General features: G+C 47.7%; 1 protein-coding gene across 3 annotated transcripts in view; it reads right to left on the bottom strand.

The window, feature by feature from the left end:
- ULK2 (unc-51 like autophagy activating kinase 2) overlaps window positions 1-14845 on the bottom strand; it is an 84649-nt gene that overhangs the window by 34461 nt on the left and 35343 nt on the right. For all 3 annotated transcript variants that reach the window (XR_014541903.1, XM_083587526.1, XM_083587527.1), the window contains exons 11-16: window positions 11955-12005; window positions 10399-10487; window positions 8154-8322; window positions 6695-6755; window positions 1976-2113; window positions 894-1039 (exon numbers count right to left, since the gene is read on the bottom strand). Coding sequence is in view for 2 of the 3 variants with exons in the window: in XM_083587526.1 (XP_083443652.1) it covers window positions 894-1039; window positions 1976-2113; window positions 6695-6755; window positions 8154-8322; window positions 10399-10487; window positions 11955-12005 (654 nt within the window). In the remaining variant the exon portion in view is untranslated. The remainder of the gene's footprint in view (window positions 1-893; window positions 1040-1975; window positions 2114-6694; window positions 6756-8153; window positions 8323-10398; window positions 10488-11954; window positions 12006-14845) is intronic.

Below are 14845 nucleotides of genomic sequence, written 5' to 3'. Positions count from 1 at the left end.
TTTCCCTTCCCTCTGACCCCAACGCTTACGGTCCTCACTGCCTCCCCCCCACCCCAAAAAATCACATGAGCTGCAACTTCCAGGATAATGCTTCATGCATTGAGTCTCGGGTCCATGCATCGAGCTGATGGCAAACTTAATTTTACTAGTTGGAGACTCTGTGATTGTTTTCACTATAAACTCATTGCTCTGTTTCATACTATCCAGCTCAGAGCTAAAGTGAAAGGGTGCTGGTGAGGAAATTGTGGTTGTCACTGCAGTCACAGTAGACTTCAATTGTCTTAATCCCGGATTGCATCTGCATCAGAACTATTTAACTGTGTATATGTATGGAATTATTTTTAAATGTTTGCATTGGGCTGCACCCACCATTACTCCTACTCAGAGCAGACCCACTGAAATTCATTAATGCTGTTACATTAAGTTTACCTGTAGCAAAACTTCAACAACCCAGTTTTTAATATATGAAACAAACTGTTTTATAGATGGAACTGTCTTTTGGTTTCACACACTCTCCTTATTTCGTAATTGCAACTGGTCTTATTTCTCTTATAACCAGATAGCTATATCCTTGTAACCTGCCCATGGAGTTTACAGGGAAGGCCAGGTAAGACCACCAGCCAACAAATCCATTTGTGCTGTGCAATCCCCAAGCTAGCACGTGTAGAGCTGGGGTTTCATCCCTGGCATAGCGCCTGTGGGGGCCTGAGGCATTTCAAGCTTGCCCTGATTATCACAGAGATTAGACCCTTCCCCCCTCCAGCAGTGGTGAGCTATTTGCTGAGCACAAGATTTTGCTATCAAGTGCACACAAAAGCCATCTTCGAGAGTTAAGCAACCACCTCTTTTTGTGCTAAACAGCACCTTTCAAGTGTCTCTGCCGATGCGCTTACCGAGCGGTGAAGGGGAGTACGGACGGGAAGATCCTGTGGACAGCCTGCGCCCAACGCCCTGCGCGGAATCGGCTGGCACTGGGGAACAGGAGCCTGTCTTCAGGAAGCCCATGGGGCTAGTGTTTGACCGCCTCACCACAGCGGATCTGCAAACAAAACCCAAAAGGAGACTTGTGTCCAGTTTCAGGGAGAGATCTGCTTGCAATATGTGCACCTCTTTACTCTGGGTCTTTTGACACCCTAGGACAGCCTTTGCCAACCTGGTGATGAGCGGGTAAGAAATCAAATCAGCAGCAGCAGCAGCAGCAGGAGCAGCCAGCCTGTCACTAACAATCTTTAACAGACATACATTCCCAACCCAACCCCAGAATGTTCAGCTTTTGTTTGAACAATAGCAACAGTGACTTCCCAACCCTTCTTCAAATATTAAACAACTTCCATATTTGACTATTTAGATACTGTTTCACATCAACAGTTAGGATGTTTTTTCTGCGACATAACCTCCAATTGCTCCCACCAAATATCCTGCTGGGTCTTGTAGAGTTCCAATGTGCCCATCAAGTTAGGTAAACACACTGTATGTTTAAAGCATATTTAGAGCACATGGAATCCACCGAGAACCATCCTGTATCCCTCACAGAACGACAACCCCCAGCACCCTTAAACTACAGTTTCCAGGGCTGGGGGCAGGGTTGCGTGTCATTGTGTGTGCTTTAAATGTACAGTGGTACCTTGGGTTAAGTACTTAATTCGTTCCGGAGGTCCGTTCTTAACCGGAAACTGTTCTTAACCTGAAGCACCACTTTAGCTAATGGGGCCTCCTGCTGCCGCCGTGCCACCGGAGCACAATTTCTGTTCTCATCCTGAAGCAAAGTTCTTAACTTGAAACACTATTTCTGGGTTAGCGGAGTCTGTAACCTGAAGCGTATGTAACCCGAGGTACCACTGTACAATGGCCTTATAGTCATATAACCCAATTCAAACAAAGAAACAATGTATGTGTTTTTTTTAATTACTGGCAAGACATCTTCCTTTGGTGAGGGTGGGCAAAGCAAATATGAAAAAATAAAAAGTTCTCTTACCTGGGCGACCCATGGGGGTTTGAGACGGGGCTGGCAGCTGAGGTTAGGTTCTGCTCGATGCGCTGGTAATTGCGTAGCTGAGTGGGAACCGGGATGGGTGCTGTCTCGCTGCGGGGGGAGACCGACGGCTGGCACTGCCTGAAGGCGGGAGGGAAGGAGAGGGGGAATGAGGGGTGGCAGAGGAGCCGCTTTTCAATCTGCACCATTGTCCAGAGGTAACGTGGGTCTTCGGGAGAGAGGCAAATGAACAAGGGCCTGGGTTTCCCGGCAGGGTCTACATGCGCGCCAAATAGCTGCGGTTTCTGGACAGCGGCAAGCAAGCCTCTGCTAATGAGCCGGAGTGCAAACCAGCAGGGACTGGAGACTTGACTGGAAAAATCAATCATTTAACTCGGAGGAAAGCAGGTCAGCTGCACACTGGGCCCCTCCCCTCCTCCCCACAGGCAGGCATGCGGGCAGAGAGGCTGGAGGACGCTCTCTCCCCACCCACTTCCAATGTTTCAAAACAAAGTCATTCTAGGAAAATCCACTGTGGGGAGGGAACAGGAAGTTCAGGAGCAAGGATGGCTGGCCTGCGTTGCCTTGTGTTTGTTCAAGGCTCAAAAAGGCAGGCGATACGGGGAACGGTTTGGAGCAAGAAAACAGCTTATGTAACTAGTCAATAAAGCAGCCAAAGATTATCACCTAAGCACGCTGTTGTGTGGGTGCATGCGTGGTTCATGCGCTTCTGCTGCAAACTTCTCAGCCAGTCAATGCTGGCCTCTTGAGAACAGCTCAGCTAAACACAGGTCAAGATATGCTTGGGAATGAGCCACACAGCAGCAGCCACTGCCCACGCTCTGAAGTGGATGCCTGAAGTTCACTAGCTTAGATTTGTGCCAAAACATTTTGGGGAAAGGTAGATGTGGGGGAAGACCTACAGGCGCAAACTGTGCAGTCCACACTGGGGCGAACTGCACATCAGAAGAGAGCCTGGTTATTGGATCAGGCCAAAGGGGGCCCATCGAGTCCAGCACTGTTCTCACAGTGGCCAAACAGAAGCTCCCAGTCAGCAGCCCACAAATAGTAACTCTCTCCACACTTGTGATTCCTAGGAACTGGTATTCAGAGGCATAATGGATGAAGAACATAGTGATTGTGGCCATTGGTAGTCTTCTCCTCCCCTTTTAAAGCCATCCAAGTTGAAAGCCATCACGACTTCTAGTGGGAGCAAACGCCAAAGCACTGTTTGAGGAAATCCTTCATTTAGTCTGTCCTTGCAGCCTTAGTTCTTCAAACTATGGGAGACAGTTAACCCAAACTATCTGTTCAGACCTGTTCAGATAACTAAATCTGTTTTCTGTGAGGAAGGGTCCATGGTCTCAAAATGTTCAGTGAATACTCCATCATTTGCTGTGTCCTACATTTTTGCATTTTATCTCATAACTGTTTTCTTATGTTAATTTTATTAGTCTTATAATTGTGGTAGTGTAGCTAGAGGAGGGGTAATACCGCAGGTGAGGGACACGTCATCCTCCTTCTGGGGTCACCTGTGCATCTTTAGTTCCCACCCTGCACTCACCCTGTGGCTCCTGAAAGTTGTCAGCATGTGAGAGCAGCCACACGCCAGGAACGACTGACTAGCCAGCTAAACCTTTTTGCAGTGGGGAAACCAGAAAATGTACACAGTATTCAAAGTGTGGCATCACCAGAGATTTGCAGAAAGTCTTTAGGATGTTGGCAGTTTCATTTCCAATCTTTCCCCTCACAATCCCTAGCGTGGGCTTGATGGCAAGAGCAGAGTCCATACAAAAACGTGTCCCCAAACTCTCCTCCTCTGAAGGGACAGCATGCATTCAAGCAGATTTCAGCTAAGCCCCTCAGCTTCAACTTGAGAACTTTGCAGAAGACTTGGCTGCTTTTTGTCTCTGCTCCCTCAAGAATCCCAGGGGTGTCTTGCCTCTTCAAACGACATTTTTTAATTTCCTTAGTCTTTTCCAAGCTACACAGGTGAGCTTTGCACCATCACAATGCTTGCTAGATGCTTATGAAAGGGCAATGGATGGATCCGGGTGCAGCAAAATCCGCAGGGGCCCCATCTTAACTTTTTCATGGCTTTAAGATTTCATTGCTAGAAACATCTTTGATTTTTAATGACACAGCGGTATACAAACATTTTTATAAACCAACCAATGGAGGCTAATTTATCCAATCCAGGGAGGAGCGACAAGCTTTGCCCCTTCCTCAACACACAATGGCTTCCCAAGTGAACAAAAGCTTGCTCCTGTAGGAAGCTGGAAACTGGATGGCAGGCTGCGGAAAAGAGTTTTGCTCAGCTGTTTAAGCACCACCACCACAAAGCCCTGGAGAGCCCACTTCAGCTTCATCCTTGTTGCCATGACAATATAATTCCCCATCTCTCTGGAGCCTAGCTCCTCTCTCACACCTTGCCGAAATGGAAAGGGCTGAAATCATGGCAGCTCAGCAACTTAGAGAAGAAAGCTGCTAATGAGGTTTTCCCACAAGGAGGCTCTGCAGCATCTGGGACGATGGAAGTTGGGCTTGGCCACAGGGGCTCTAGCACACAGAAGGACGCACAGGAACAAGCTATGACTGACACACAAACACACGCGAGACCAATCGCTTCAGGACTCTCTCAGCACCCCCAATAAGAAAAGGTTGAGATACCGTCACCCCAAACATTAGAGCAGATGGCAATGCCCAGCGTGCACAGCGTCACCCAGCCGTGAAGGCAACTCTCAGCTGACCTTGCCTGCAGGACAAGGAGTTTTCCCACAACTGCAGCTCTCCCATCTGTAAAATGGGCAGAATAGCACCTCGCTTCATAAACAGTCAAAATGCAATGTAATTTGCAAAGCGACAGAGTTTGAACTCTCCTGCCAACCCACCCCCACCCTGCTAAAAAAGGAGCTGCCGACAGAGCGAGAGATTTGCATTAGGGCCCATGATGTAGCTGACATGGCACCCCCAGATGCTACTGGACTTCACTGGCCATGTTTACACAGACTGATGAAAGTCATAATCCAACAAAATCTGGAGGGCACCACGTTGGCTATCCCTGTCATAAAGGCTCTAATGTCCCCCCCCCCCAAAGCTCCGATCCTCCAAAACTGCTGTTAACCAGAGTAAGAAATCTTTTGGGACCTTGGGGGGGGTGGCCTGTTAGTCTTGCCCCCCTGCAGCCAACAGCAACTTGAAAGCATTTGGCCACAGTTTTCCCCAAGCCAAATCTCCCCCATAATCCAGCAGTTTTCTCAGGAAGAGGGGAAGCATGTGAAGTTTCAGTAGCGGAACCCTCACTCATAACTGCAAATCGGCCTCAAATTTAAATGAGTATAAGAGGAGAAAGTGAGAGCCACCTTAACAGTTCTGCTGAGAAACCAGCTCATCTTTCCCCTGAAATGTTTCCATTCCAGCTGGCAGTCATAAAAACTCAGTAACTTAAGATCCAATCTCGCCTCCTTTTTGTGCCATGTCTTTTAGAGTACAAGCCTGAGAGCAGGGGACTGTCTCATTATTGATCATTTTTTAGTTGCTGAGGGAGTCCTTTTCGGCTGAAGAACAGGGTAAAACGCTTCAGAAACAAATGAAATCTGCTCAGTTTCACCAATAATCAGAGTTTTAAAAAAATCTTACCAATTAGAAAGCAGCCAAAGTTCTCTCAGGGCTTCCCCTGCAGCACAGATAAGCATCTTTCGCCTGAATCTAGATAAAAGTCTGGCCGGGGCTACTCTGCAGTGTGCAAATTCAGAAGCTGCACTGAGCACAACATCAGCACTTTTCCGGCAGAGACAGTGCTTTTATTTTTTTAAAAAGGACTTTAAAACGGTTTGTTTGGAGGAGATTTTCAGGGATTTGCTGCTGCTGTACCGATTGCACGAATGTTACGCCTTGTATGAAGTAAGCGCCTGTGAAAGTGGCAAAATCAAAGAGTGGCTTTGGGGTTGATGCCTAAGTGTAGCGGCCAATTGCGCAACGGACTCTGCAAGGTCTCCTGTGGCACAAGAGGGAAGAAGAAAGTAAGCAAGAAGAGAGCCACAAGCTCCGGCTTTGATTCCGTTCTTGCACTGGCATAGCTTTGCTTCCAACTGAAGGATTAATTTGCTGGGGTACAAAGGCAGCAATGTTTCTGAACACCAGTTGTGGAAACCACAGGAGGGGGAAAGCGTGCTCTTGTGCTTGAATCCTGCTTGCGGGCTTCTTACAGAAGCAGCTGCTGGACCACTGTTGAGAACAGGATGCTGGACTAGATGGGCCACTGGCCTGATCCAGCAGAGCTCTTCTTATTTTCTTACATTTCCAGCTTACAAGACTACAGCTCTCAGCCTTCTTCAGCAGGCCACTTTTGTAGCACATCTTGCGACACAACAAAGGCAACAGGTTTGTTCAGGGTAGGGATATTACTGGTTCTTGTTTAAACAACACTGGGGCTTGTGAATTGGTCTTCAGCTGCAGTGTGGGGATCCACTGCTGGGTCACTGACAAACCTCAGAGTGTGCCTGTGCAACCACAGCGCTGTCCTCAACCAATTAAAAAGCCAATTATTAAGTGGGCCCCGTAAATGCATACGGTTTTGCTGGCTGGGGCTCATGGGAATTGTAGTCCAAAACATGCAGAGGGCGTCAGGCTGGAGGAAGCCGATCTAGCGACTTTTCATTCCTCCTACATTCTGGGCAATGAATGTCAAAGCAACAGAGCTCAACGAGCGTCACCACCTACCCTCCACACATCAGGAATTCACTTGAGGCCCGACGGCCGACTGCTGCCAGAGGCATGTCGTCTGCATAGCAAAAAGAAGACACCAGGAAACAGGCATTAGGGCCCAGGGAGTGGCAGAGATACAGCGAGAGAGAAAGAGAAACTCAGCAATATTTTAATTTGAAGCTGTGCTAAGCGACACTGCGCAAGGAGACAATGCGGCTCTGTTGAGCACAACACAGCCTATTCACACGCACACCATATTCCTGAATAGACACTGATGGGAAGCTGGCTATTATTATTACTACTACTATTACAATTTATTATCTGCCCTGCACCATGATGTCCCACAGTGGGTTACAGCAATTTAAAATTTAACACTACGAACAGTCTGAAAAATTACAATCACAGGAACAAGGCGGTCCCTGAAAAGGCAAATCTCTGGCCTCAAGAGGCCAAGGGAAAGAGGTGTTCCTTCAGCGTATGGCAGAAGTGAAGTGCAACCTGCTTCAGCATAAAAGCTGAATCACACGGGCAATGCGTCAATATGGCCTCCATAAAAGTTGCAGTTTCACAGCAAAGTAGGTTACAGCTGGCAGGGAATAGATGAAACGGTGGCTGGGATGCCCTCAAGGTTGTTACATACAGGAGACTCCCCGTTTACATGGGGGTTCTGTTCCAGGCCCCCGCGCACATATGTGAAATTGCGTAACATGGGGAACACTCTACTCAACCAAGCCCCACTCTCTCTCTGGCTTGTGGGAGCCAGAGAGCTTCAGTTGACCAGGCGCTTCCCATTTCCAGGTACCAGGAACCCACTTGCGTGTTGTGTGCAAACAGAATGTGCATAAATGTGCAGTTGCTTATACACAATGGCAACACTCCCTGAGTAAGATAGGATGGGTTTTTCATTTCCAGCAGGAAAAGGGAAGTGTAAGGGGCTGCTGTTGAAAAGCTCACCCCTGCCCTGAGCATAGGCTGACCCCCGTGAGCCACCATTCCGGTGGGTACAGAGGTGAAGTTATAGTATGAGATGGCAAGTAGATCCTGCATTGGCACCCCTGGAAAGGGACCCTGCTAGCAAGGAAAGGAATTCAACGTGGATTTATTCCATGCTTTTAAGCCTCTGGAGTTTTGATTTCATTAACCTATACAATCATGAGATTGAAAGGGATCAAGGTGGTGGGGGGAACACAATGTATAGCTTTTCAAACCTTTTTTCCCAAAATTTTTTTGCTCCTGCCCCAAATTTACCCTGGGAATACCCCAGTCTCATGAAACCCTTGCTCATTTGCAAGACACTGGAAGGAAGGCCTGCAGGAGTTAAGGAGAGCTCTCTGAATGGGGATGGGGAGAAAACGAAACAGGAAACATACTCAACGACGACACTGGAGTAAAAAAATTAGCAGCACACATTTCTCTTTAAATATTAAAAACGGCAGCGACAAATGGCCAAGGGCCAACAAATCCAGAGTCTTACATGACTGGTCGGAGATGTTGTGTGGGACCAGAACGAAGTCGTCCGTGTCGCAAGAGGAGTTCTTGCTACTGGTGCTGGTGGAGTCTTTAGACACCTGAAGATAATTTGGAGGCCCCAAGGGAGGAGAAGAGAGGTTGTCTTCCTGGATATGCTGCATGTCTGGGAGGGACTGAAGGGAGGAAAGGGGAGATGTCAGGATCCCTTGCAGGGCCTCCAATGGGGAAGAGGCTGGCACAAGGAGAAGGGCTGTGCATGAGCTGTTATCCTTCTGCTGCCCCAACTTGATTTATTTGTATAAAATGCAAAAACTTGCATTGATTGGAGAGAGGACAAAGGGCCGTTGGGAGTGTATGGGTACACATGCGAGGGCATGACTATCACCTGCTGTGAGCTACCTTCAGAATTGCTCAATGAAAAGGAGGCATAGAAACTTCTAAAACTGCTGATCCTTTAGAGCCTTGAGGCAACTGAGCGAGGCACTGTGAGTAGTCCCTCTGCCTCCATGTCTCAGATACACAGCTTGCACCCACCAGGAATATGATGGGGCCAGTTTTGTGGAACCCACCTCCAGTTGATGTCAGATAGGTTGTTCTCTCTAAACTTCTAGCGCTTTCTGAAGACATATTATTCCAGCAGGCTTTTTACCTGAATTCTGTTTTTAATTCATTTTTAGTCTTATTGTATTGGGTCTCCCATACACGGCCTGGAGACGGATGTGATTAAGTGCTGTGCAAGTTGTTAAAATAAATGATTAACTGGTAATAAAACAAGGGTGGGGGAATCGAATGTGGCCCTCAGGACTCTCCCCATTCTACACCTGGTCCCCAGCCCTTTTTCACACCTTCTTTGAATGCTTTTGCCTAGCTGGGACGTGTCCTTGAATGCCTCTTGCTTGTTTGGATGGAGACTAGAGGGAGGGCTGTACATTATTATTATTTATTTCATTTCTATACCACTTTATATTTTAAAGAAAAATCTCAAAAGTGGTGTAAATGTGGGTATAGAAACTAGCCCACTGTACAAAGGTCAAAATTACATCCATTGCTCCGCCCACTTTTGACTCTGGCCTAGAGATGGGAAGACCTGGAAAAAATCAGGAAAAAAGGAAGAAAAACCAGCTTTGGGGAAAAACTGCCCCCCCCCCGTTTTTCCCCAGGCCTTCCCATCTCTACTCTAGCCCCACCCACTACTGGCATGTGGTCCTCAGAAGGTTGCCCAAAGGGGATTGCGGCCCTCTGGCTGATAAAAGCTTCCCAACCTCTGCTCTAAAATGAATTTCTCTGGGCATCACCCAAAAGTTGGCCCAGTACAGAAGATGCCACTGTTCTCTATTTTGCACCGAAGTCCCCCAGGCAAACACGACAAAACCCACCAAAACAGCAGAAAATACACGGTTGTGGAAGGAAAGAGCCTGCAGAAAATGTGCTCCCGACTGTCTGCTAACTGTTCTGCAAGGAGACACCTTGCTCACCCGAGAGAAGACGGCTGCTGGGTCAACGGGGACCAGGGGAAAGCAGAAATAATAAGGGTCACTAGAGCGGAAGAGAGGAGTCATTGAAGAAGGCCCTTCAAGTGGAACTGCAGCCCAGACTGATAATTAAAAATTAACTCTATGTTTAAGAAGTCAAACAACATTTGGGGAGCTGCTGCACTTGATGGCGGAAGGGGAAATGTAACAAGAAGAACCCATAATGCACCAGTCTCTGCCTGGAAACAGCTTGATCAAGTTTACTGGCCTTGTTGATTCTGCCACCCCTAGGCCACGTCCACCACCGACTGACCAAGAGTAATTGCTCAGCTCCTCAGTTATGATCTTTGAAGTTTCGCTAACTACTTCCTTGTATACTTTCAAGTTTCATCTCAGCTGGGGCTAGAAACATTAGTGGGACATCTTTTAACGCTTGGAGATAGTTTCTCAACAATGACAAAAGGTCTCTCTGTCTTCTCCCTAGCCAGTTTTCGGCACATCCTTACTCTTCAACAGGCAACCTGAGGGCGACTCTGGGGAAACTGAAGCTGCCTAGACCCTTGGCTTTGCTTCTCTCCTGCCCCGTGATGCTGCTCCTGACGGCTGCAGGCAGTACAGCATCTCACAAGGGCTATAAACTCTTCTTTCTTTCCGCTTCCTTCCTTCCTGGCTTTTTAAAAGCGGCAGCTGAGAAGTTGAGACTGAAGGTGCACCCAGGATGGATTTCTGCTCCCCAGGGACAAAGACTGTGGCCTCCCAAATCAGAACAGAACTTACTGGGGGAGAAGCAAACCGGCAGGAGGGGGAACTGCCGCAGGAGCTGCCAGAGACGGAGCCCGTGTACGTCGGCACTGGCACAGGGCAAGCTGTGGAAAGGAGAACAATGTAAGGAAAGTGCAGGTTCTGAGGAGTTTCAGTGTTTCTTTGGGGGAGGGGGGGCATATGAAGAGAAACTACCCAGATCGCCTTTAGTAGCCCCCTCCCAGCATGAAAATTGCCATGCTGCAGACAAAAGCTTTCGGCAACATTTAAAGCCACTAATACATGGAAAGAGGATCCCCCTCCACTACATTGCAATCAAAAAGCCCAAGTATCTCAGACTCGGAGGGGGTAGAATGTCTAAAGGAGCAGGAACCTTGCAAAGGAACAGAGTATGATGCATGAGGTAGGTAAATGAAGGACCAAGTGTGCAGCCTGGGAGTAATTTGGACTCGCAGCTGTCCATGGAGGTGCAGGTCAGTTCTGTGTCCAGGGCAGCTGTTTATCAGCTCCATCTGGTACACAGGATGAGGCCATCCCTGCCCACAGACTGTCTCGCCAGAGTGGTGCATGCTCTGGTTGGACTATTGCAATGCGCTCTACACAGGGCTATCTTTGAAGGTGACCCAGAAACTACAATTAATCCAGAATGCGGCAGCTAGACTGGTGACTGGGAGCGGCCGCCAAGACCACGTAGCACTGGTCTTGAAAGACCTACATTGGCTCCCAGTACGTTTCCAAGCACAATTCAAAGTGTTGGTGCTGACCTTTAAAGCCCTAAACGGCCTCGGTCCAGTATATCTGAAGGAGCGTCTCCACCTCCATCGTTCTGCCCGGACACTGAGGTCCAGCGCCGAGGGCCTTCTGGAGGTTCCCTCTCTGCGAGAAGCAAAGTCACAGGGAACCAGGCATAGGGCCTTCTTGGTAGTGGCGCCTGCCCTGTGGAACACCCTCCCACCAGATGTCAAAGGAAAAAACTATCAGACTTTTAGGAGACATCTGAAGGGAGCCCTGTTTGGGAAACCTTATTCTATCTGATGGACTACTGTATTTTAATATTTTGTTGGAAGCCGCCCAGAGTGGCCGGGAAACCCAGCCAGATGGGATTTATTCATGAATGAATGAATGAATAAATAAATAAATAATCACAACAAAAAGTACTGGGGATAATAGCATCATTGATACACAAGAACCTGTGGTGGTGCTCCATAAATGTGTTAAAGGGTAGGAAACTAAAAAAAGGAAGCAGCTGGGGGGAATGACTCATGGTTTCAGTTGTCTCTATACTAATGCAGAGCATGGGAAACAAGCAAGACAAATTTGAGCTCTTAATACGGGATGGCAAATATGACCTAATAGGCATTACTGAAACCTGTTGGGATGAGGGGTATAAACTATTCAAAAGGAACCCCCATCCCCACAAACACATTTAAAAGAGTAGTTGAGATTCCTGCATTGCAGGGGGTTGGACTAGATGACCCTCAGTGACCCTTCCAGCTCTACAATTCTATGATTCTATAAGTATGGGGGGTGGGGGTTGAGCAAAGATAAGGCAGAAGGGAATTCTGACTTACACTTTCTGACCGTTGAAACCTGGTCGAGGAAAGGGTGGTTGAAGAAGGCTTCTGCAAGAGAGGAAAAAAGTTGGCTGTATGACACATTAGCCTCTAATCCAGAAGGGGGCTGCAGAGCTGCAGGGTGAGGGATCACAACTCCCTCCCTCCCTCCGTCTCCACACACACACACACACACACACACACACACTTTTCCATCCAGGGCTCAAAAAGAGCTCATGAAAGATTAACGCTTTCCCAGTGTATGTGTTGCTATTACACTTGGAAAAGAAATACAGTCCATCACTTTAAAGATGCAGCTGGCCAGAGGGATCGAAGGCAGGTACTTAAAAGCCCATTTCCTCACAGACACAGGCTTGGCTTTCAGTTTTTGAAGCGCTGCTTGTATTAATTGAAAGACACACTTTACAGATCATGGAGAAGGGGTGGGGTTGGGTTGCAATATTTGGCAGTGGCAGCAAAAAGGGGGGGGAATGTAAAATTTTCATTTTTAAAATAGTAACATGTACTGTAATTGGTAGAGCCCAGTGTGCCCTGATGGGGATGCATAGTTGTCCCCTCCCCAGTCATTTATTTATTGCATTTATATCTTTCCTTCCAAGGGACTCAAGGTGGAGTAACATGGTTTCCCCTCCCTCCTTATTTAATCCCCACAACAACAATGGGACAATGGGAGGTAGGTTAGGCGGAGAGGCAGGCACTGGCCCCTAAGGTCACCCAGTGAGCTTCATGGCTGAGTGGGGATTTGAACCCTGGTCCAACACTCTGTTGTAAACAAAAATTGCCCCTTTCCCTTATGGGGTATCCAAGAGCCCATATAGAGTCCTTACATAGGTTCCCTATTGGTAGGAGAGAATAACAGAGGCCAACCAGAGAATACTGAGAAGCAAAGCAGCTAGTAAGCTTGATCTTTATTGATCTGTTGCAACAGGGTGCTCCCCTTACCCGCAGGAGAGGAAGAGGACCCAGAAAAATGGCGTGCAAGGCCTTATAAAGACTTTTGAAATTGCCACCCTGTAGATCAAGACCACCCCCAGAAACATCATACATACATCACAGAAGGGGTGTAACCTAAGACCACCCCTCAGATACATCACACCTACATCACAGAAAAGGCGGTCTAAAACAGAAATTTGAATATTGTTTTTCTCCTGTTGTTGTTTATCTCCTGTCTGGCAGGTTACCTGGGGAGCCCGGCCATTCTTTTGTAGTGATAAATACTTAGTTCCTGGGGCAGGTCACAGGCTCGCACCCTATTCATATCTTAAATGTGTCACCCTATTCATATGTGTCACCCTATTCATATGTGTCGTTAAGACAGGATTTGTGAGGAAAGAGACAATGGGGAGGTTTCCCACTTTGACCTTGCAGAGAAAACATTTGGTCAGTTTAGGAATCAAAATGGTTCCAGGTTGGCCTTCCTGTGCTGATCTATGTACACGCTTGGTTGGTACACTTATGAACATTACCATATATCTAAGACCATAAAATTCCTATCACAACTCTATGAGCTACACTACACAGATTGCTCATCTTGTGTACAACACCTTGTTGCAAAGCAAAAGTAACTGCACCCTCAGGCCAAAACCAGTGAGCTAACAACAACAGCTTTGTTTTTGTACTCAGCTAAACATCGCTCAGAGCAGCGGTAGGGATGATTAACAGAGCTTGGACCCAAGTGCCCCTGTTCAAGGCTCAGAGCAAACAGCAGTGAACCCAGGAGAACGCGTTATCAAACTCAGCCACCTCCCTCCCTCGAGTCATTTTAAGCGGAGGGGGACAGGTCTAGCACTGCAGGTCCAACAGGCTCTGACACCCTGAGTCAGAACAGGGTGTTCTGCGGCTCAGGAGGGAGAGTCCAGACACCCTTGATAAGCGGCTTTGCTGTCCTGGAGTTAGCACATGCTGTCCTGCGAAAGGCTGCGGGGCAGCTGCTTGAGGGGGGCTCCAGCCGCCTCCCAAGTTACTGATTTCCTAAACTGGACTTCCTTGTGGTGTGGGGACTAACAGATGAGCAATGGAAGTGGGTTCTGAGAGCCCTTGTGGTGTCCAAGAGACTCACACTGCAAGGTTGGAAAGAAAAACACGCATCTTCTATCACCCGGTGGGTGGGAAATCTCACTAATCTCAATTTCATTTGGACACCTATGCTGGACCTGCTCATATTAATGAATACATTTAAAAGCGGGATTATTGGCTACAATGGCGTGCTTCTTTCAAGCCTCATTTCAACAGAGGGAGATGGCCCTGCAAGCGCCAGGGACGTCCTCTCCGCTGGCAACCCCCTGACCTAGCCTCCCTGGCAAGTCTGTTGTGAAGATAAAAATGGTTACAGTAGCAGCAGCAGTGAGCTCCTTGAATGGGGTGGGGTCTCCTTCACTGGTGGTATTTTTATTTATTTTTTAAAAAAAGGTTAATTGTTTGGCACGCTGCAGTTCAGCCTTCTCTGCCTGGTGCCATGTTTTTAAATGCTAAGTCCCAAAAGCAAGAGGAAAGCAAAGTTATATCCCCGACAGGTAGAAAAGCGAACACAAAACATTGCATTTTCCTCTCCCCACCCCCCACACCACAAACAGCTGCCAAGCATCAGCTGGTCAGCAACTGTTCAAAGCCTGAGCTGGCAGAAAGAGGATTTCGTCAGAAACCTTCCAGACAACAATCACGAAGGCCAAGTCGACGCAGAACACTATAAATAGTCCAGCAAGCTATTTTCAGTGTCGTTCCTCTATGGCTGTTCATTCTTTTCTTTTAACACACTGACTGCCATTTACAGGTTGCATGAAAACTTGTTCATGCTTTTAAAGCTTGGCATTTAATTTTTGTGCTTTCGGCGTAATCCTCATACCTCCAAGAAACCCAGGATTATGTAAGCAGACCATTGCTATTTACAA

This window comes from Podarcis filfolensis (genome assembly GCF_964270895.1).
Source record: "Podarcis filfolensis genome assembly, chromosome: 15".
Lineage (NCBI taxonomy): Eukaryota > Metazoa > Chordata > Lepidosauria > Squamata > Lacertidae > Podarcis > Podarcis filfolensis.
Note: the sequence above shows the minus strand (reverse complement) of the source record. Positions and strands in the feature narration are given on the sequence as shown.